The sequence below is a fragment of the Sardina pilchardus genome, chromosome 5 (genome assembly GCF_963854185.1).
Source record: "Sardina pilchardus chromosome 5, fSarPil1.1, whole genome shotgun sequence".
NCBI classification, from domain to species: domain Eukaryota; kingdom Metazoa; phylum Chordata; class Actinopteri; order Clupeiformes; family Clupeidae; genus Sardina; species Sardina pilchardus.
Window position 1 is genome coordinate 14,410,450 of NC_084998.1, and position 22,309 is coordinate 14,432,758.

The 22,309-nt window shown below is 41.6% G+C and overlaps 1 protein-coding gene across 3 annotated transcripts in view; it reads left to right on the plus strand.

Moving 5' to 3' along the window:
* Nucleotides 1-12,995, plus strand: part of cadm2a (cell adhesion molecule 2a) — a 262,700-nt gene extending 249,705 nt beyond the window's left edge. Inside the window, exons 7-11 of one of the 3 annotated variants that reach the window (XM_062536582.1) lie at nt 386-476; nt 1,207-1,385; nt 3,320-3,424; nt 12,159-12,281; nt 12,835-12,995. In XM_062536582.1, coding sequence (XP_062392566.1) covers nt 386-476; nt 1,207-1,385; nt 3,320-3,424; nt 12,159-12,281; nt 12,835-12,950 — 614 coding nt within the window. In that variant the 3' untranslated portion in view covers nt 12,951-12,995. Of the gene's footprint in view, nt 1-385; nt 477-1,206; nt 1,386-3,319; nt 3,434-12,158; nt 12,282-12,834 lie in introns of all 3 variants that reach the window. The other 2 variants (XM_062536583.1, XM_062536584.1) reach the window with 2 other exon arrangements.
* The last annotated feature ends 9,314 nt before the right edge of the window (nt 12,996-22,309 follow it).

Below are 22,309 nucleotides of genomic sequence, written 5' to 3' on the forward strand. Positions count from 1 at the left end.
TTGGGTCCCTTGACTCTGGTAAGCGCCTTAAGGCAGTGGCCAGGGCTAATGGTCCATTATAAATAAATCACACTGGAAATGGAAAAGCATTGTAGTGGCCAGCTAGGAGGGGAGTTATAGGAGGGGATCTGACCCTGGTGAGGAGAGGTTCATTACCGGTGTTGGTTCATATCGAGGTCGCCAAGTACATTTGCTGGATGCTTGGGTCCACTGAAGCCCAGATAGAGAGAGACCGGATTGGCACTGACAGTAGACAGCGCGTTCTCAAAGTTGTTCAGAGAGACACCAATGTCCTCGAAGAGCCTGTGGGGAGAGTTTATGACCGTAAAACTGCTTTGGTCTCACGGGGTAATAGTGTCTTATTTGTCTCCTTGTTTCGCTCTAGATGCCCCCCGTGTGCAGATCCTACACTTCCTGCCGTTCCCCCAGGAGGGGCAGTTGCTGAAGCTGGAGTGTGTGTCCAGAGGAAACCCTCCGTAAGTCACTGTGTTGCCGTCCGGCAAATTAGACATCATTCCCCCGAGTAGATCTTGCGGCGTCCTTTACTACCGTAACTTCCCGACTATTAGCCGTGGCTTACATTGATTTTGCAAATTTTCTTCAGCTCTGAGGTTAATACAGGGGAGCAGTTAATACGGTGTTAATATGGTTTTGTTTCTTTTAACTTGCATAAAACACTGTCCTGTGGCCTATACACAATGCAGCTTATATGCGGGAAATTAATGTACTGCTGTGTAATTGTGCTATTTAGCACATTGTAACACATTAGTTATCATCAGGTTATAATAACACATTGACTTTCTGTACTCGCATAACTCTAAACCGCAATCCTATTGTCTCTATTAATCTAAATCATGTTCAGTTGTGTATCGTTGCTCAGTATGTTATGCAGTACTGTGTGGTCCAGCTTCCTTGCAACACAGGTACTCTCATAGATATATATATATATATATATATATATATATATATATATATATATAGATGTATATATGTCTATGGGTACTCTTATAGTCAAGTCAAGTTAAGTCAAGTTTATTTGTCTAGCGCATTTAATACACAGAGATCATTCAATGTGCATTACATAAACAAAATCGAACAGTAATAGCAAGTAAAAGCATAGAAGGCCAATATTCAAAGAACAGTTTTAAAAAGTAAAGATATTAATGAAAAAAAGTGTGTGTATTTCCATACATCTACGTACTGTAGGCCAGAGCCCATTCTGTGGACCAAAGATGGCGGTGAGTTGCCCGACCTGGACAGGATGATTGTGGAGGGCCAAGACCTGACCTTCATCTCCCTCAACAAGACAGACAACGGCACGTACCGCTGCGAGGCCAGCAACCTCCTGGGCACAGCGCACGAGGAATACAAACTAGTGGTCTACGGTGAGTAGCCAGTGTGCTGGACGCAGACACACGCTGCTTGCGTCTGCTGGGGCAGCGTTGCATTGTTTACATTCAATGGTTTTTTTTGCGTTTCATAACCCTGTTTGTGTTTTACGACGTTACAACGAAAGGATCTCCACTGTACACCTCTGTCAGATCTCCAGCAGACAACGCTGTTTAAAAGGAACGTATATCACTAAAGAATGATCTATGACCTGTTGCCCCTTGCTGTGAAGTAAGGGGGATAATGGAAGTAAAGGAACGGAAATAATGGAACGGAAATATGAGTGATAGACTGGAGTCTACGTGTAGACCACAGCGTTATTTTTTCATGCTTAGATGTTTTGATAACTTTTTCTGGCTCTATGAGCTGGATCAGAGTTGAATGATTGCAAGATCTGAGAATAAAAGACGCAGTAAGACGAAAAGTTTAGAGTAATCTTAAAGTTTCACAACAGCTAGCTATTAGATCCCAATTCTGTGTCAGTTTCCTGGCTAAATTTGCATATTGATCAACAGCACTACTGTATATAGCATAGGCATCTGTATCATGTCCATGCATGTATTAAGTCAGTAATTGGCACTGCAGCAGAAGGTGTGTATAACAGTATGTTTAAAAGCCAAACTAAGTTTGAGGCTGGAAGCACTGTCAGGTTGTTTGGGCAGGAAACTTCACACACACACACACACACACACACACACACACACACACACACACACACAAAAGAGTCTCGTATCCCCCCTCTCTTGATTTTGCATCCCTTTTTCTCCTGCTAAGGAATGTAATTAGCCTTTTTGGCGGGCCGGGAATCGACTTCTTGACTCGTGAAAATGTCAGGACAACAGCACAGCACAGATAACTGAAGCACTTAATGATGCCGGTTGCTATGAAAGTGACAACTTCACAGGAGTAGAAGGGGGGTAATTGGCTGCCACAAATGCGCTGTCTGTGTGCTGAATACATTAGCCAGTGTCTCCCCAAATGCCACGGCATGTTCTTTCCCTCCTTTACAGTAGTAATTAGCACACATGTGGCTCCTTACCATAGCCTTCACTGCTTTAGACTACATTACAGTATAATACTGTACGCTGAAGGCAAAGCCAGTGAGAGCCCCCACAGCTGGCGCCCATTGAGGTGGTGAGATGATGCCGATGCTATATGTCAGAGGTTAGCGCTGGGAGGAGCACCAATGTAGCCTACTGAGGGAAATGTGCTGTCGGTAGAACCTTCTGGTGTCTTTTGATATGAAGGGTGAGTAGCCAGTGACGTAGTCAGAAGATGTCCACTTTCATTAGCGTTATTCAAACCATGGTCTGCTCCTTGCTGATGCCGTTAATGAAATATCCCTCTGAAATCCATTGTTATCGACAAAATGGCAGCAGTGTTTTGTTGAGAGCTTGCTTTGCTTTTTCCTCTCCCATGCCCTGTTAAAGTTAGCTCTGTGTAGGCGTTCTCTTTACAGAGTGCCTCCATTCTGCGTGAGCAGCACAATATGTCTCCCAGTCTGTTGGCTTGCTGGCTCTTTCCCCATCCATTGTCATGCAAGAAACGCTGTGCTTTTAGTCTTAGCATTCGCTTTATGCCTCATAAACCTAGGATTTCAGACGCCTGGTTGTGAGTTGTTGCTTGATGTTGCTAAACACCTGAATACCCCTGTAGATTTTGTTGGTTTAAAACATTCTATTTATGTGCTATTCATTTTCACATGTTTGTATATTTATGACATTGTTTACATTTTCTGTCTGTCTGACGTGTTCCTTACATAGCCAGTATGCCTGGTTTTGCTTTGATTCTTTTGTTTTTGTGAATGTTCCATTTTATACATATGTTCCCTTGTTTTTGTGTTGTCTGTCTGTTTGTTTGTTTGTTTTTTTATACACAATACTCTGTATTGTTTTGTGTCGTTTGTTTATGTTGTTGTCACATTGGCCAGATGTCCCCACTACCCTGCCTCCATCCACAACACCTCCCCTTCAGCCCACCCCACCAGACACCACCCCCTTCATAGACACCAAGCACGCCAACCCTGCAGTCACTGGTAAGAGAGGTACTGGACCACACGCTGCCCTCCAGCTGTAGCTACCCTGGAGCTGCCTCCATCCTTCCCCTCCATCTCACTCCCTCGATCTGTCCATCTCCCTCTTCACTTTTGTCACTCTGAGCTCTTTCTTTTTTGGGTAGATGTCAATAGATACTGTAGGTATCTTTCTCTCTCTCTCTCTCTCTCTCTCTCTTTTCCTTTTCCTCTCTCTCATGCACTCCCCGACTCTTTCTCTTTTTCTGCCTCCTCTAAACCCAGTCTGTGTTCCATTCTTCTGTTTCTCATGCGCTCCCCTCTGTCTCTAATCCCATGGCTCCTCAACACACAGTTTGCCCTTCTCCTTGCACTTCATTCACCCCATCCCCTCTTTCTATCACTCCCTCCCTCCATCTCCTTTCACTCCATTCACTCTCCCCCACACTTCTCACTCCCTCTCTCTCTCTCTCTCTCTCTGTCGCTCTCTCTCTTTGCTGAGCTTTGCCTCATTCAGCATGGCCCAACAGAGCCCCATCACGCGCCTCTCCCTCTACATCATTCATGAGCCTTCTCTCCACTCAGGCTCACCAGAGTTTGGGAAGGTCGCCACTGTTGCTTTTCTCGTCATGAATTTCTGTCTCAAAGTGCTGGGCCGGGTGCTCGTTTCCACTCTCTACTGTCAAAAAAACTCATTATTCACCAGATGGGGTCTCTCTCTCTCCCTCTCTCTCTCTCTCCCTCTCTCTCTCTCTCTCTCTCTCTCTCTCTCTCTCTCTCTAGCTCTTTTTCTTTGATAACATTTTACAAAATGGCATTGTTTTGCTTTGTTAAGATGGATAATTTGTCGACCTCCCATTCTCACTGATTTTCTACAGCAGCTCTGGTGATTATAAAAAACTCTGAAACAGGTATATTGTGAAGGAGGATATTTCATGCGCTACATCCATTATCATGTAATGATAGGGGACATAACAAAAGCTCTGATTATGAACATAAAACCTAATTTTCTGCCATGTTGTGGAACTGTTAAGTGTTAGTCATTGTCATCGTTGAAACAGAAACTCAGAAACCCTCTGGCTGGCAATACAGCTCACAATAATTACTCTTCAGCATATTTTTCATGTAATCAGAATGTCTTCATAATGGATGTCAAATGAGCAGTGACTTTAAAGGTGAACACACACCGACTTCAAACACACACTCTATGAGGCCGACTTTCTGTTGAGCCCTGGCTGTTGGGTCACTTTGTGTTGTTTGTGGGTGGGTTTTTTGCTACTTTACATACAGCAATGACAGCATTGACTGCATTCTACTGCTAGCACAATATGGGGATACACGGCAGCAGATAAACAAAACATAAACAGAGGAGTACTAGCATGCAGTTTCTTACTCGCTAAAGATAGTATGTAATATACTGTATCTACTCTAATTAAGAATATGTTTGATAAAAAGTTGGAATTGAGACAGGCACTGTCAGTCCAGGGTCTGTTGGTTGTTGAAGGAAAAAAGAGGCAGAGGAAAGAGAGAAGGGGAAACTGTGTTATTAGATCCAGTTATTCAGAGGCAGACTGCTAACTACCAGGATTGTATCTCCTTCAGGGAATATCTGATGCTTGCACTGTGCTTCTTAGCAACAACAGCCAAGCTAAACGGGCAATTAGAGCAACCCTTTTTCCGACAATTCCGGTGCCAATTCCACATGTTGAACGTGTTGAATCGGCCGTAAACGAATTGACAGAGGTTTGTCGTGTTGCCGGAGCTACCGATGCTCATTGAGTGGCCAGATGTTATCAGATGCCCGACTGCTAGCTAGTCTGTGATCCATTTAAGAGATTTAATGGTTTAAAAAAAATGGGTTAAAGTAATGGGTTTAAATTGTGCAGTCCACAGCAACTTCACTTTTAAAATCACAGATAGTGAGTATGTGTGTGTCTCTTGATAAAAACAAGTAAATGACACTTTATAGCTATTTGGTCTCCATTTTAATGCATTGCGCTGGGTAAAAATCACAATTAATTATTAGGGAGAGGTAGTGGACCATCTAAGGTAACTGCGGCTGTACTGTACGAATCCATTACCCATCATGAAGGATCACCATGGCAGTGAAAAAACAGCAACCCGAACACCTGAGATTCTTTTTACTAATGTGGCATCCCATATCATTCAGAAATCAAGATGAGTATCTACACTCAGAAATGTTCTAAGGTCAGATAATTGTTATCTTGTTAAGATCTCAACCCTAATATACCGCAAATTCTACATTGTAGTTGCTTAGAGACCTACAGTAATTTCCCGCATATAAGCCGCATTGTGTATAAACCGCAGGACAGTGTTTTATGCAAGTTAAAAGAAAGAAAACCATATTAACGCCATATTAACTGGCCCCCTGTATCCTGCAAAATCAATGTATAAGCCGCGGCTAATAGTCGGGAAATTACGGGTAATGAATAAAGTCAGCTCCAAAGAATCTCCCCTCTCCTTGTCAAACTGTGTATAAGACTGCAGTGCTAGTCCTTCTAAGATGAATGCTGGCATATAGCCTTAAACCTTCTACCTACTCACTCTCTCTCTCTCTCTCTCTTTCTCTCTCTTTCTCTCTCTCTCTCTCTCTCTGCAGTTAGGAAACTGGCAGGGAGAATGTCTCAGTGTCTCTGAGTTTTATTCAGATGAGCAGTCCGTTTCCTCCATGAACATTTCCATTAGTTTGCTCTCTCTCCCTCCCTCTTTCTCTCTCTCTCTCTCCATTAGTTTTCCTCAAGAGTGTCGTGATTGAAAGGGTAGGAAGAGGGAGCGAGGAGAAAGTAGAGCTGTCCCAGGTGTAGTGTGGGAGGAGATGAGGACTGGGGGGTTAGGGTGGGTGGGTGGTGGGGCGTGGATGTATGGGGACTCGGCAGAGAGCCAGAGGCGGCCCTGAGGTGAGCCCGTCAGGGAGGTGTCGACACGTCCAGCCCCGTGTCCTCCGTCACCCTCCCTCTCTCTCTCTCTCTATCCATCCATCCATCCCTCTCCCTCTCCCTCTCGCCATCCCTCTCTTCATCCCTCGGCAGTCCGAGACCACAGGGAGATTTAAAAACCTAATTAGCAGCCGAGCGATTAAAACGAATGCAATCCCAGACAAAAGTCCTTTTAATTTAGCCATTGAAACAGTAATTGTGAGTAACTGTCCTGCCATTCATTAAAAGCGGAAGGGGACGGAGGAGACACTTAAAGGGGGAGAGGCAGTGAGAGGGTCTCGTTCACCGTAATGAAGCCCCCTCGGTGCTCTTTTCATTCAGTTCAAACAGTGGGAAAAAGAGCTCATTGTGAGAGGGGTGCCGTGAGTCAGAGAAAAGCGCTTCACCCCTCGAGGATAATGACAACAGGGCCGTGCCCACCATAGCAGAAGACTCAGGACTGGAGCAAGACCAGATGCATATTACTCACTTCTATCCTTTTTTATTCGTATTGTTCTCTTCGGTATTGTAATGTTTTTTTTTTTGTCTACTGCACTGTTATACGATTCTGAGCATTTTGTTGTTGTTGTTGTTGAAAAAAATACAATGAATACACATATACTGCTATAGATAAGAACTGCATGTGCCCACACAAGTCAGCCTCTGTTGTGATTACAAGGAGAGAATCAGGCCAGACATTATTATTCCAGGCCTTCTGTTTTTGTTTGGATAAATCCAATTAAACAGCAGCATATCGAAACTCTCGTCTTGCGTCTTGTTAGGCACTGACCCAAAAACTCAACTCCCTGATGTGCGGATCTGTTTTAAATAAACTTCCCCATCCTGTAATGCGCCCATCAGTTTTTCGCACAGTTCAGTTTAAATGACCTGTAAAGCTTTCAATGAAAAGTAGGCTATACTGATATGTATTTTCTCCCCAGAAAGCCGTGCTAAAACTTTATTAGTTTTGCTGGGAACAGCAAAGCAAGCGGTAAAAAAAAAACAACTTTGGACACGATGTGTTTATTAAAACAGTGGCCTCTCAGTGTGAAAATTAGTTCTGTTATTTTGCATGTGTGCCAACCCATAAGTTTACTCGGCGCCATTAGACAACCCTGCGCGCTGGTTGTCACTGTCTGTGTGGGTGAGCTGAGCCTGGCTGGCTGGCCTCCTCACAGCTGAGTTAGTAATTATATTCAAATGAGTGCTCACTTAAAACCTGCTTAGGAAGATGCCCGAATCACTACAACTCTGCCTCGCATCGCACAGCCGTATTAGTGTTATGTTCTCCCAATGTGAACTACTCAAAGCGTGTTTTCATATCAAATTGTTTCTGCAATACATGTGTGTACGTGTGTTGTTTCTGCAATACATGTTGTGTGTTTATTCCCAGTTTGTGAGTTTTGTCAGATGTCAGTTTGACATAGCTGGTGATATACTTGTTATTTTTTAAGTGTAATTAGTCAAGGTTAGCCACTGTTCTCAGTTCTAATTTCGGAGAGAAAGAGAGAGAGGGAGAGCTTCAGAGAGAAAGAGAGAGAGAGAGAGAGGGAGAGCTTCAGAGAGAAAGAGAGAGAGAGAGAGAGGGAGAGCTTCAGAGGGAACTGTGCACACAGCTTGACCGCTGTCACTGATTTTTCTCATTTTCCGCTGTTGTTTCTCAGAGGCGTTCATTAAAAAATACTTGTGTGTGATTAGGGAGCCTCTAATCCCCTCAGCATAGCAGTGCTCCTGGGGTTCTCAGAGAGAGAAGCTGTGGCTGGAATACCAGCCCTCACCTTGAATGTGTCCGTCCCCCCCACCCACCACACACACCCCTACAAGGAGAAAGAGTGCAAACACAAAAGGCTGTTCCAAACAGAACACGCCCCGAGTCCTGTCTGCTATCAGCCAGACTCCACGCAGGGAGCCAGTCTATCACGAGCCACCTTCCTTCTTCCCTCTCTTTTTCCCCTCCTTCCTACCTCCCTATACCTCCCTTCCTGCCTTCCTGCCTTCCTTCTCTGTCTGCCTGCCCTAGGTGAAGGTTTGAGAAAAAAAACAGCGTGTGGATGTCGACGTGAGACTCTCTCAAACACTGTCAACCACCTCTCCGGTTTTTCAAAGCGATCGCCGTTTTCAGTGCCCTTTAGGGCGAGAGAGAGAGAGACAGAGAGAAGAGGAGAGCGAGAGAGCAAGAGAGAGCGAGAGAGAGCAAGAGAGAGAGAGAAATGGAGATGAAGATGTTGTATTGGGCGCCTGACCCGGTGACAAGTGGGCTGGTAGCACCCGGGGGCTGGGGGAGGACAGTTGGAAGTCATTTCATTTGAACAGGCGAGAGTCGCAATATGACGGACAAAGACGGGAGGGATTATAAATATTAAAAAAAGGGGATTTGCATCTGCACCCATATTAAAAATCTCCCCGACAGGAATATATATCTGGTCTTATTAAAATGTAATGTGATTGGTAACACAAGAAACGTATCATCCTTTTATTTAATTTTTTTCCCTCTCTTTTGCTCATCCTTGGCACTGTGTCTGTGGACTGCGGTGCTGGGGCCGGTTTCCCGAAGCCTTCTTAACGCTACGTAGTTCGTAACCTCTATCTTAAGCTCTACCTTAAGTACCTCACGCATTTCCCGAAACCTTCTTTGCTACGAATGTCTTTCGCACGTCGTTCGTTGGTAAGAGTGGTCTGGAGCACTCTCAGACCTCTCTTAGCTGCACCTTAGCAATGTTTCGACTCGCGACGCTAGTCGCCGCCACTGTACCCTACAGCAATTTCCGTTACGCATGCAACTCATATGATACAAAATCACTATTTTGGTTCACCAATGATTTAATGTAAGTATGCTAATTTAGAAAATAGTTTCTGGAAATGTTTTCATGCAAATATGAAACGTGCACGCATTTGAAAATAGTTCAAAGCGCTGTATTCTTTGCTTCCCCCCACCGTCCTACAATGTTTAGGCCTAATGTGCGGGCTTGCTGTCATGTTTAATGTTAACCAAAGGCACACAATACTGAATGAGGATGTTGGTCAATCAGCTGTGATTAAAAAAAGTCTACATAGCCTATTTCAACTAGAAAAGCACAAACCTCCCCCAAGCAAACACATGTAGCCTACGCCTCCTGCATCCAGACGGTGATACGAATCACTCACTAAATTAAATAGTTTCTTCCTTGGGTAATTTCAGATCTTCCCTGGAAATTTAATCGAAATCCATCTTTAACTTTTAGAGTTAGCCTATCTTGCAAACAAACGGACAAACAAACAAACTAGAAAAGCACTCAGAGAGCGCAGACTTCTGCTTTCAAACATGAAGCGTTCGAATCTTTTTATCCATGCAGGACACAAACTAACAGACCAACAAACAAACCCAGATGAAAACATAGCCTACTTACCTACGTAGATCATTTAATTTCTACACTACGTTATTTATCATTGTGTGCTAATAAGTTCATCCACGTTGAAGTTGCGTGAATGGTGTGGGGGCGATAGGCTATTATAAGCAATGGTTTTGGTGCAAAGAACGCTTTCATAAGTCTGTCAAGCCTCCGCGTGAAATAAAAAATCGATTTCTGAGCAATCGATGTCACCTAATTCAGCACCTTCATGGTGGACAGTGCCTTATACGTCGGACGTAAGGAGCTTTTCGTAAGAAGACTCCTAAGTGATAGTTCGGGAACCACGACTAGAAAGGTAAACAACTTTGGTAAGTTATACCTTTGGAGTCTTCGTAGCTCGCTAAGAGTGAACGTTATCGGGAAACCGGCCCCTGATGGATTCTGTCAATCTATACTGTGCGAGAGGCCATTGAATCCCTCATAGATCAAGCCAAGTTTATTCCCCAGAAGAGGGGAAGAGAGATCTGTAGCCCAGAATGGAGGCAGACAGTAATGAAATGGCTTGTATTATTCATATAAATCTCCAGGAACAGAATATTTCACCTTTTCATGTTGTTATCGTCGACTCGGTGCTCTGAAAATGGCTACCAGTGTCATAAGATCCAGTAGTCTATCATCATATTCCCCATACAATGTATACGTTCAAGGCATACAATGTCCAAATGTAAGAGCACTGAGGTGGTTGTCAGGGGAATGGTGTTGCCGTTGCATAATATATGAGCTCGGCGCATTTACATTAGAATGTTTTTTTTCACTGTACACAAATGTTATTCTCTGTGCTTTTCCGTCTTTGCATTATGATGTTGTGCTATCCAGGGCTGGAGATGATAAAAGGTGCCTGGATGTCTCCGTAGTAACAAAAGGTCTCCCCACATGTCTCAATAATAAGGGATAGTATAAATAGCTACAAAGTGATAGAGAGTACATGGCACTGGCAATGTGCCTGACTGAAGCTGTGGAAGAATGTATTGCTAGAAAACAATTAAGGTTGGGCGTAATGATTATTCCAAAATCTGGAGTCTAGCTAGTGCTCAACATTTCCTGAGTTCCTGTGGATCAAACGTAACATATCACAAAGGGAAGACCCAAAATAAGGCAGGCAGAAGAAAAGTTAGTTAAAAAGAAATAAAAAGCTAAGACAAGATTAACCAAAAATAATAATAAAACAGTAGCAATATGCTGCACATACTTATCATTTTTATGGAATTGAGACATTTGGACTGATGTCTAAGGGTGAAGACATACATTATAGCCTAGGGCAACTAAGTGATAGCGAACCAAAGATTCTGAGAAGTAGATTTTTATCTGCAAAATTTAGATCACCAGTTTTCATTATCATCCGGTCAGAATGCTTAAAACTAGAGATGTGATTATCCAGCAATACTGCTCTAAAGGTTACGCCATGTATCGTTACCCCTCTCATTCTCTCGAACTGTTCTCCTCTCTTTCCCTCTCCCCTCCTCTCTCACTCACTCTCTGACATCAGACAAGACAGGGCCAAAAGTCCACTCGCTTCCCTGCTTTTCAAGTTCATCCAAGTGATTGCCAATATGCCTGAAACCAGTCTTTTTTATGATAAGACTACCAGCATAACCGTCTACTGTTATGTGGGGCATTTCATTTCCAGACGTTGTCTTTATGCAAGTGTTGAGAGTGTGATAAAGATGCCGGTATGAATGTATCAGTCAACATGAAAAAGTCAATGCACACTATTGCCCCTGAAATGAGATTGCCTTGGTTAAGTACTCATAGATCAGGTTAAGACATAGTCATTAGGGGCAGAGTCATTATCTATCTATCTATCTATCTATCTATCTATCTATCTCTCTATCTATCTATCTATCTATCTATCTATCTATCTATCTATCTCTCTATCTATCTACAGTATCTATCTATCTGTCTACTGGTATCTATAACAGCTCTATATCTAAATCTATATCTATATGTATAGGCTACTGTATGCTATGCATCCATTCATCTATCCATCCATGCCATCCAACCATAGGGAAGTTTACAAGGAATGTGGTGAAACTTCACCTACTGTACATGTTGCATTTTGGCAATTTAACCAGCCGTAGTGTTTAGTGTTTAGTGGCTCTCCTGACAGAGAGTAGTGAATGTGCACTTGTGTTCCTCTTCTCTGGCATGTCCAATCATTGGACTCCTTATCCCTCAGTTTTCTCTCTATCCCTCAGTTCCGTTTCTCTCTCTCTTTCTTTCTCCTCTCTCTCTCTCTTCTCTCACACACAATCACACACACACACACACACACACACACACACACACACACACACACACACCACTCAGAAGCACACACACACACTCACTCACCACACACGCACGCACATTCTCTCTCAAACACTCACACTCTAACACACACACACACACACACACACACATTCTCACCGTCTTCCTCTCCCGTTCCCTCCACAGATCCGAATGCACTGGGGCAGCACAGCACGGACCATGCTCTGATTGGTGGAGTGGTAGCCGTGGTGGTCTTTGTGACACTCTGTTTAATTATCGTACTGGGGCGATACCTGGCCAGGCATAAAGGTGATTACTCAAACACACACGCACACACACACACACACACACACACACACACACACACACACACACACACACACACACACACACACACACACACACACACACACACACACACACATTACACACACATCCTTCTGCATGCCCTTTTATGGTAATGGTTATGTTTACAGTCTTTATTAGACTTTTTTCAAAGCAACTTACAATATTATTAGAATAAAAGCCATTATGTTTAGTTAACAACAGTAAGTTTTAGTTTACCATGAGCATAACATTGCTCCAGTGTCTGTGGTATGGGGTATTTAGTGCATTTAATACTGTATATTTATACGGTTACAATAATTTATACTGTTACTATTATGTACTTTGCATTGGGTTTAAGGTCATAAATATCTAATAATAACATTTAATAATAAGTGCACGTACTAAACGCTGTAATTGCAAGCGTCAGACTAAAGTAGGGCACATTTTTGACACCTGCAAATGTAAGTGTGAGCGTGCGCCCGTGCCGTGTAACCCGTGATAAACGTGAGGGTGTGTAATGTATTTCCTGCAACAGGAACATATCTGACAAACGAGGCGAAAGGCGCCGACGACGCTCCGGACGCCGACACCGCCATCATCAACGCGGAGGGCAACCACGCGTCCGAGGAGAAGAAAGAGTACTTCATCTAGAGCACAGGCGCGGAGCGGAGGCCGGCCGCACAGAGCTACACACCATGCAACATGATGGGGGGGGGGGGGGGGGGGGTGGGGGGGTAGGGGTGGGGGGGCGGGGGGACTACCACGTACCAGTGAACTACTTGGTCTTTCATTATTTCTGTCTCTTTTCTTTTCTGCTTCTGCTTCCTCTTCTGCTACTTCTTCTTCTTATTCTTATTCTTCTTCTTCTTCTTCTTCTTCTTCTTCTTCTTCTTCTTCTTCTTCTTCTTCTTCTTCTTCTTCTTCTTCTTCTCCTTCTTCTTCTTCTTCTTCTAGTAATTTTACCATTTGCCTTCGGTCTGTTTTCATTTGATGACATGTTTTACCACGGCATTGGGTTTGTCTGTTCGTTCGTTTCGTTTGTTTGTTTGGGCTCTTAACTGCAACTGCTTCACTGGTAACTTTGTATGGGCACCTGTAGCTGCGGAAAATGTCGCCTTTTTTTATTCACGTTTCTGTAACAATTGTAAGAGAATGAAATCAGACATTTCTAGAGCTGCCTATACATTATTGTTTCAAACATGTCGACCCCTTTCCTCATACAACCTCAGCACATCCACATTGACACAGTGCCTAAATATACAGACCTCCCTCTCATCTCAACGTCCCCATTCGATTACAGCATAACGTCTTCTGTCTTGAGTTGCTTGCATCTTCTTCACTGTTTAGTAGTATGTATGATTTGATTCATTGATAGATTGTATTGAGCCATTCTTGTTTTAATGTAGAGCTTTTCATGCAAGTATAGTACATTAAAGAGTTTTGTATGCCCATTTTAGTAGCTGTAGTACAAAAAGGAGAGGCAAAGAGATGTTCACCAGATATGAAATACAGAAAATAATCAAGTAGATCAACTGTTTAATTGTTACATAAGTGAGCACAAACGAGTTGACATATCACCATCACTATTTCTTTTGTTCACAACAATTTTTGAAAAAAAAAAAGTCTGTATATTCGAGCACTGACATGACCCAATCTCTGTAAATAGGTTCTCTTAATGTCATCATTCCAAAAGGTCATCTTGTGGCAACACACACGACTTCATTTCGTTGCCAGAGTTCAAAGGCATCTCTTGTATATGAGTGGTTGTGTGTTTGAATGGCTCTGACATATCCCCAGTGGCTGCCGTTTGACCATTGTTTCCTATTGACGCACAAGCACAAGAGACGATTCCTCTGTCGGTCGATTGGACGCTGTAGAACACCAAGTTTAGTGTAAAGTTGGAGGAACACCGGTCCATTGAAATTAAAGGAGTAAATAACAAGTGTTGAAGTTTGTGAGTGTTATATGAGGCCATTTGATGCATTCTACTGATATGAGAAATAATTAGAAATAAATAGACCCTAAGTCACATATCCTCTAAATGTAGTGAAACGTAAAAATTGTTGATAAATCTTGGAATCCCTTTTAGAAAATTGTGATAATGCAAGTTTATCTATCTAGTTCTTTTTTCTATTTTTTTTTCACTGAGAATACATTCTGTTTTTTTTTTTTTGTTTTGTTTTTTGTTTTTGCACAAGGCATGTATATAAGTAATTATGTAAGTATGAACTGTTTTTGTTTGTTTGATTTGTTTTCTTCTCTCATTTATTTAATTCCATTTGATTGACAGCAGCTGAAATAAACATGTTGATGTCTGGGACTCAGACAGAGGTTCAGACAGCCTTGTGATGTGTTCATCAGAGACTTGCATGGGGATACAAGGAATTAAACCTAAACCAATCTGATCTTATCAAAAATGTCTGAGAACGAAGTATATTCCCTGAAATAGTCATCTGCCCTCATTTTCTTTCATGCATTTCATGCCCGCATCTCTGTTAGATAGTACAAGCTTTGATTTCCGTTCAAATGAAACTTTAGGCAGCCATTCCTGTTCCATTCTTCACTATCAATCCTTTTACAGTCAATCATTTTCTGGACAAAAACAGTACACTTGATAAGTGGAAAAGACAAAACAAAAGCAAAACATGCTGGTAAAAGCCTTACAGCAGCTAGGCCTACCATTCAGACACTAATTCACATGCTAAGGACACAAAAGAATCCTCTGTGATTCTGATTACTTATCCATATTATGTACAATAGGTTTTGTGATAACCTTCCATTTCTGATTCATAGTATGTTTATATATATATATATATTATATATATATATATATATATATATATATATACACTGTATAACCACACTTTCACAGTTCACATTGGTATAGCTTCTCCCTCTCCTCCCTCCACTACCTGGCTCATCAGATATTACTGAACTGATTTGTACTCCAACTCTACATGTCCATTTGCTTACGGTCACCAATACTGCCTTTGTCTTTGTTTCCTTGTTGTAGATCTTGATTGATTGAGGGATTGTTCTAGGTTGTAGAGTATATTACGAGGGTGCTGTTTCTTTTCTTTTCTCTTTCATTGTTTTGTCTCTTGCATCTCCCGCAGTTTTGCATTTTGGTACTTTTACTCATCTTATGTTTGTCATAATGTCAGTATTTCTGTGTTGTGGTTGTTTTTAGCCTTTTAGTGTGTGTGTGGGTGTGTATGTGTAGGTGTGTGTGTGAGTGAGTGAGTGTACGGGTGTGTGTGTTATTGTGTGTGTCTGTGTATGTGCAAGTGTCCATATCATGCTCATATTTAATCGATAAGATAAAAGAACACGGTGTCAAAGGCAACTTTGTCCACCTGTTGGTTTCTCACACAAAAATTGTTGCCTTTCAACAGCGATTGCAGCAAGTCAGAAAATGAACAGCCCAGTCTTGTGTCTTGTATGCTGTGTGTAAGAAACTGAATCGCCTGGTGTGTCTCATCCTAACTTCACACAAATGTATCTGAGACACACAGCCTAAGGCTAACCGGAAGCTTAGTAAGCACTGGTGAAACCACATAGAGTATATCATTATGTCAATATGTCAGCTATCTGCTGAGAGTGGCTTTTGCATGTGCTGTCAAACTTTGTGAGTCCAGCAAAGCAAACAGTCATCGCTCATTTCAGACTGAAAATTGATGAGCTTTTCAGGCAAGCTGAGGAAGTAAGTGCCAGCTGTTGCATATGTATCAACTGGAATGTGACGTTAAAACAGGAGCTTGTTGTTCAGCCTACACGCACCTCACTGAAATCTATCAACCATCTTTGGCACATTTGAGACATTTTTGTCATAAAATCATACACCGTACTAGCATATTGATTAAACTGTCAAACACCATGGCTGCTTTTTGTCACCATCCTGGTGGGATAGCATTAACACTCAATCCCCTACTTGTCACCTGATCCTTAAACATTAAGTTGTGAATGCGACATGTACTATTTCAGTGAAATAGTATGGCACTTGTATATATAGCTACGTTGACTTTTGGTGTTGTTTTGTTCGCATCTATGCCACAGGCAGTATTTGTGTGTGCTTGCTTTGAGGAAAATTCAAAAATAACATGCCATATGTATCACACGTGAGTTTACACTCTTTTGTCACTCTCGTGACTTTTTTTCACATCCCTAAAAACATGTCACATTTGCCACAGTTGCAATTGTAAGCTGCGTTGCGTAGACATACAGTACATAGTCCTGAGTTGGACTCAAACTCACAAGCCGGGCAAGAGTACATTGAGATGAGGGTGCTAAAAACCATGGGTGCTAGCATCTGTCACTAAGGCATCAGGGAGGGAGGCTTACACGTTACACACCACTACTGTACCTGCTCTCTGCACCACTACAGAACAACCTGTCTGTCTCCAGTAGCTGAGACTCGGTGGCAAACAACAGGTATCTCTAGGACAGGCCCCAGACTGACACAAGTGTTGGCCAGTCAGGTCTGGGGGGTCAGTACACCAATTCAGTCTTTGGCCAAATCAAGTCTATTTTCAGATCATTACAGTACCAAATAGTATATTTATCGTGTGAATCATTCTAAGACTTTCTTATTATTTCCATTTCAGCTGTATTTACATTGTGATGTCAGCATTCAGGCTTTGGTTTTTTGGAAGTGTCTTAAAAGCATCCTCAATGAATATTAAATCCGCAATGTAGGAACAAGAGAGAAAATACATTTGTCGCAAACGTAATCCAGTTATTACAGCTAAAATGGTGGTCTAAATATGGTGTTGGCAAAAGAAATGTGTAGAAATTAATTGCTATTATGCGAAACTTTGTTACGCACACTTGATACAGCTCATCAAGCATTTTTAGCATATGCTGTTCAATTCTACATTGGCTGTTTTAATTGTTGTCACTGCCTCAAAACAGTTTCTAGAAATATTACTCTTACCAACTTCATTCACAAACAATCTCTGTAGCTATCATCACTGCCTCAAACCTTTACAAATCTTTGCAGGAAGTTACCAATCTTTCCAACTACAGAGCATAACTTACTTAGGAGATGAGACATATGGCTCCAAAAAAAATCACTTAGGACCATGACTTAATAGTAAAAGTAGAATGGGTATTAATGGCAAACAAATAGAGATGGGTAAATAGGGCATTAGTTCGATGATAATGCACCCAGCAAAACTGCCCTGGACAAATTTCTTAGGGGAGTCACCACTAACGAGTAGTGTTTCTTGTACATTGGTAGAGGTTTTTTAGGCCACGCAGTTTCTCTAGCTTTTGACAATGCTAGTGGCTTCAGAAGATGATGAGATCAGTGCTTCTTGTAGCAAGCTGAATTGAAAATGCCTCATTTGAACACCTTTTGAATTTTTTTTTTGTTTGTTCTTTTATTTTGTTCTTTCACAGTGTATTTAATGGGGTTTTGAATTCAGTTTTAAGAATAATTCAAATGTATGGAATGGAATTGTTGAATAAATAAATGAGAAAATGACCTGCAAGTGCCTGATTATTTTTAATTACTACAAAAATTACAGAAATGCTGAAAATGGCAACATGTTCATCAGATAACCTTTTGTGCAAACACTTTGTCTTAAGACTGACCGCACAGCCATGTTGCAAGTCATGTCTTAATAGTCCTATATCATGCCTCATCCATGTCAAATATCATTTGTTTTATGCCATTTATTAAAAAGGCGATGTACTATAGCTATCCGTATGAGGTTGAGTATCAGAGATGATAATCAGTATTTTGCATTGAACAACAAAAAAATACATTTAACATTTTCTGGTTGCACAGACTTTTACTTACACTTTCCCATTGAAACACACTGGTAATAAGGTACAGTATGGGGATTGCTGTCGCTGCCTGCAGCTGCTGCCTCCACTTCATGCTCCAGTTACTCCAAACGTAAGTGCCAAAGTGTGAGGAGTTGGAGCTGAGGAAAGTGCATATCAACCAGACGGAGACAGGGCACAAGTTCAAGAGAGCACCAGAAGAGAAAGACATGCGTGCTGCGGTTAGGGTCTGAGGTGAAGGGTCATCGTCACATCACAGAAAGTGTGCTATCCAAGCCTCAGAGGTGTTATCACTGTGGACTGTTAAACAGTCGTTCGGAGGCAGTTCAGGCAGATAAGAAATGACACAGGGCCAAGTATATAGAGAAAGAAATGAGTCCAAGACTTCTTGTCGTGCAGTTATATAAGCCCATTAAAATGACAGAGATGCAGTGTGCAAGATTGGCAATGCGGGCAACAGTAGAGATCCAGAGAAGAGAAACGATTTTACCTTTGGACTGATTTGACCTGGCAGTGTGTATTCTAGATCTCTTATACAAGGATGAGAGAGAGACTGCAAGTGCTATGTATCATAGGCCCTATACTGGAAACATCACATACATGCATAAATTCTGCATTTCTGGTTAACATGAATATTGACATACTGTAGGCAGGTAAAACCGATACCCACGTTTGGCAAATGTTTTGCTCTGCAGGTCCATCTGGCTAAGAGGCCGTTGAAGCCCATTACCAATGTCCCTGAAACAGGAGCATCCAAATACAAAGGTTAATCCGGCATGGACGTGTATTTATTTGGAACTGAGCAATCAGCCGCTTTTAAATAATTTGTTTACAAGATTGCTACACTTATGAAACAATTTGATAAGAGTTTAATTACACCAATTTAAATGTAATTTCACTACTAGTTACGCCCCTGCTAGGTCAATGAACCTTTTTCAGACCCACTCTCAATTAAGAAAGGTCTGGTGCCAGCAAGGCTAATATTGACTGACAGATGGAGGGTATTCACTCTCTCTCTTCTCTCTTTCTTCCTTCTTCCATTCATTCTTTCTCTGCCTTCTAAAAATCCTCGAGACATGAAGACAGAAACACATACAAGGCCAGACAAAGCTCTCTTTTTTGCTCACTGTATACTCTAGACAGTGCTTCATACACTGCAGGCCTATAACCCTGACTGGCTGCCAGAGGGACGAGGTCATGTTCTTCATATTTTCTTGTCTCGGTGCCCAAATTAATCTAATTAACAGGATGTGTGAATGATCTCATTATACTCTGGTGATGATCCATCAAACTGCTTACAGCTTATAGTGGTAAAATCTCCGTAATTAACGTAGAGAAAGTGAATCATTTGCTTTCACCTGTACTTTAGGCACAGGTCATTAAGAAGGGAAAACTTGTGTACTGCACTGAAACTTCTCCAAAGTCATTATTTATTTAATGTGGAACTCTTCTGGAAGTCCATGGATGATTCAGAAATGTCAACTCTTCTCCTCAGGCACACTAAGACCTTAACAACATTATGTGAAGTTATTCAGTTTAGCCGTTAGCGGTTCTGAAATCACTGAGACTTTCTGCCTCTTGGGGTTTATTGCTTATTTAGAATTACACAGTTAGGGCCGGTCCAACTATAAATTTGTGAACGGCGTTCCATTAGCCATCATGATTCATGAATGAAGATATCCCAGGACATCCAACCCTAAACAATTTACAGTTACTGTACTTACTTTTTTTTTTTAGGTCCAGTTCTAGTCTAAATGTGCATTGATATACATATCTTTGAGTAATTGGAGCATGTGATTAGATGTGGTGTGCTCACCACAGACTACTCATGCTTAATCTTGAGAACCAGTCAGATGAGGCATCATCTTCAGTTAAAGTGAAGTTATGACGTTAGCTAGTCTTATTTTGGAGATGTGTTTATTGCGACCCCTTAATTGGAGAAATATACAAGTGGATCTCAAAATTTGAATATTATTGTGGAAATAACCAAAACTGGTTCTATTGCATGCTTCATATATGGCACCGCTTAAACCATTTTGAAGATTTCATCAAGCAAACCCCTAAGAGTTCTTTAAAGCCTGCATGGTTCTTTAAAGCACCCAAGATTTTAAAAAGTAAATGTTTCATAGATTCATTACATATAGAGTGTAATATGTCAAGCCATTTTTGTTTAAGTGTTGATGATTACGGCTTACAGCTCAAAATCAAATCAAATTAAAAAAAAATCATGTCATTTATATCACTAAGATTAACATGTGCTGTTTTACAGTAAGGAGACACAGTATGCAGTAACACAGTAAGATTCTTTGTGTGTCAAATACCCCAAAACAAGTCTTAAACTTATGTAGGGTCTGCTGTACTTAATAGAGTTAGAATATAACTAGGGCACAGCAAGAAAGGATGTGATTTTTTTTTTAAATCAATGAAGTCAACCCCTTTGTCAAGTTTTCCCACATGTATAATACTCAAGTGACTAGAATGACTTAAGTTTTTTTTAACAGTTTAATGAGATTTTTAGAGTGTGTGGAGGGTTGAGGTTGGGGTTGTTGCCAGTCTTTATGGGATTACATCTTGTGAGACTATAACATGACAGTGATTGATTCTCTTTATACACATGCTTTTCTTTTACAAATTTTTTCATGATTTAATCTTTTATCAATCACAGTGCTTTGTGAATTATGATCTTTGATCTTTTAAAATGAAACATTCTGTAGTGTTAGCCTATCATTGCTTGTCAATTCCATGCAGACATGGTGGGGGGGGGGGGGGGGGGGTCTATCTTTTCAACAGTTTTTAGTTGTTCAGTTGTTACAAAGGTCTGAAAAGTCGAGAGATTTCAAGTTTTCTCAGTTCACCTATTTATGAACTGCACACAAGAATCAGATATGTTTGGCTATCACCATACCAAGCTCAGTTTTTTTAAGATTGAACATTAGTATGGGGAGTCTGCACTTTATTTCTACTGCACAAGAGGTGTGATCAATGGGCATCGTTCAAATGACTCCGTATGCTTGGACCAATCAGACCTGCGTCTTTTGGATAAGCAAGTTTGTGATTGGACCCAAAGGTCGTGGACAGGAAGCAGGGGAGATAGATCTGCAGGTTTCCAGTCTGAGCTGCCGGGCGAAATCCAAAATTTGCCAGCAGGTCGGGCAGAGTTCACCCAGCCTTGGCTCTCTGACCACTTAAACCAGAATAAATTCTAGCATTTAGATAATGCTCCTCTAAGCTCTGATGGACACACACTGCACAAAACCTCTTGAAAACACTGAAAATCTATCTGAGAATTTCTCCCCGTGCAGAAGGTCCAAAGTTCAAAATAGCAAAGAGTACACCTGGAATAAAAAAGCACTCTAGCCAGTTTCTCACTGTTAAGATGTAACAAAGTTTCATTTCTTGATATTTGAGGCATGATGTGCCATCAAAGTGGGCATAATGGGTGATTTGCAGCATGCAGTAATTTGTATGGGTTTGTTTTCTTGATGAATGAATGTCAGCACGTTGATTGTGTGTCTCTTTATGATACATACAACGCCAAGGCATTGTGAAAAACTTCTGGAATGTGCTAGAATGGTAAGCACTCAACTGCCACTGTGTCTTTAATACCGAGGCAACTTGGGAAAATTGAGGTGTCAATCAAAGCCAGATGCTATCTGATTGCAGATGGCACAAGCTGTCTGGAGAACTCCGCCAGCTAATCAATTAGGGTATAACTTAACTCTACAAAGAGATCCTGTCAGTCAGTGACAGGGTGAACAGAAGACAAATGCATGAATCTTTTCATTATGAAACATTCCAGCGTTGTGATGGATTGGCCAAATTTAATCTGGCCAAACTTCTCTAAGGTTTCGTTGATACGGTCTGATTAATGGCAGGGTGGGGTGGGGGCGCATCCACTGAAAGGGGAAGCGGGATGGGACCGTCCCTTCAGATGGATCATTTTTCAGGAGAGCCACTGAGATTGGGGTCTTTTTTATTAGTCCCTGCTAGGCGGTGGTTAGACACAAGTGTCTTTTCATGAGAGCCCGAGACAGATCACTGGGATTGCACTAGGTCCATTCATTGCATTCGAATGTCGCTACCTCATTTTTGTCTCAGGAAAAGTGCAATTGAAACTCACTCGTTACCTGTTCTGAGTGATGTATTTATTTTAGGTTGTACACATGTAGCCACCCATTTAAAGATGATCTAAGTCAAAAACAGAGAGGAAAAAAAAACAT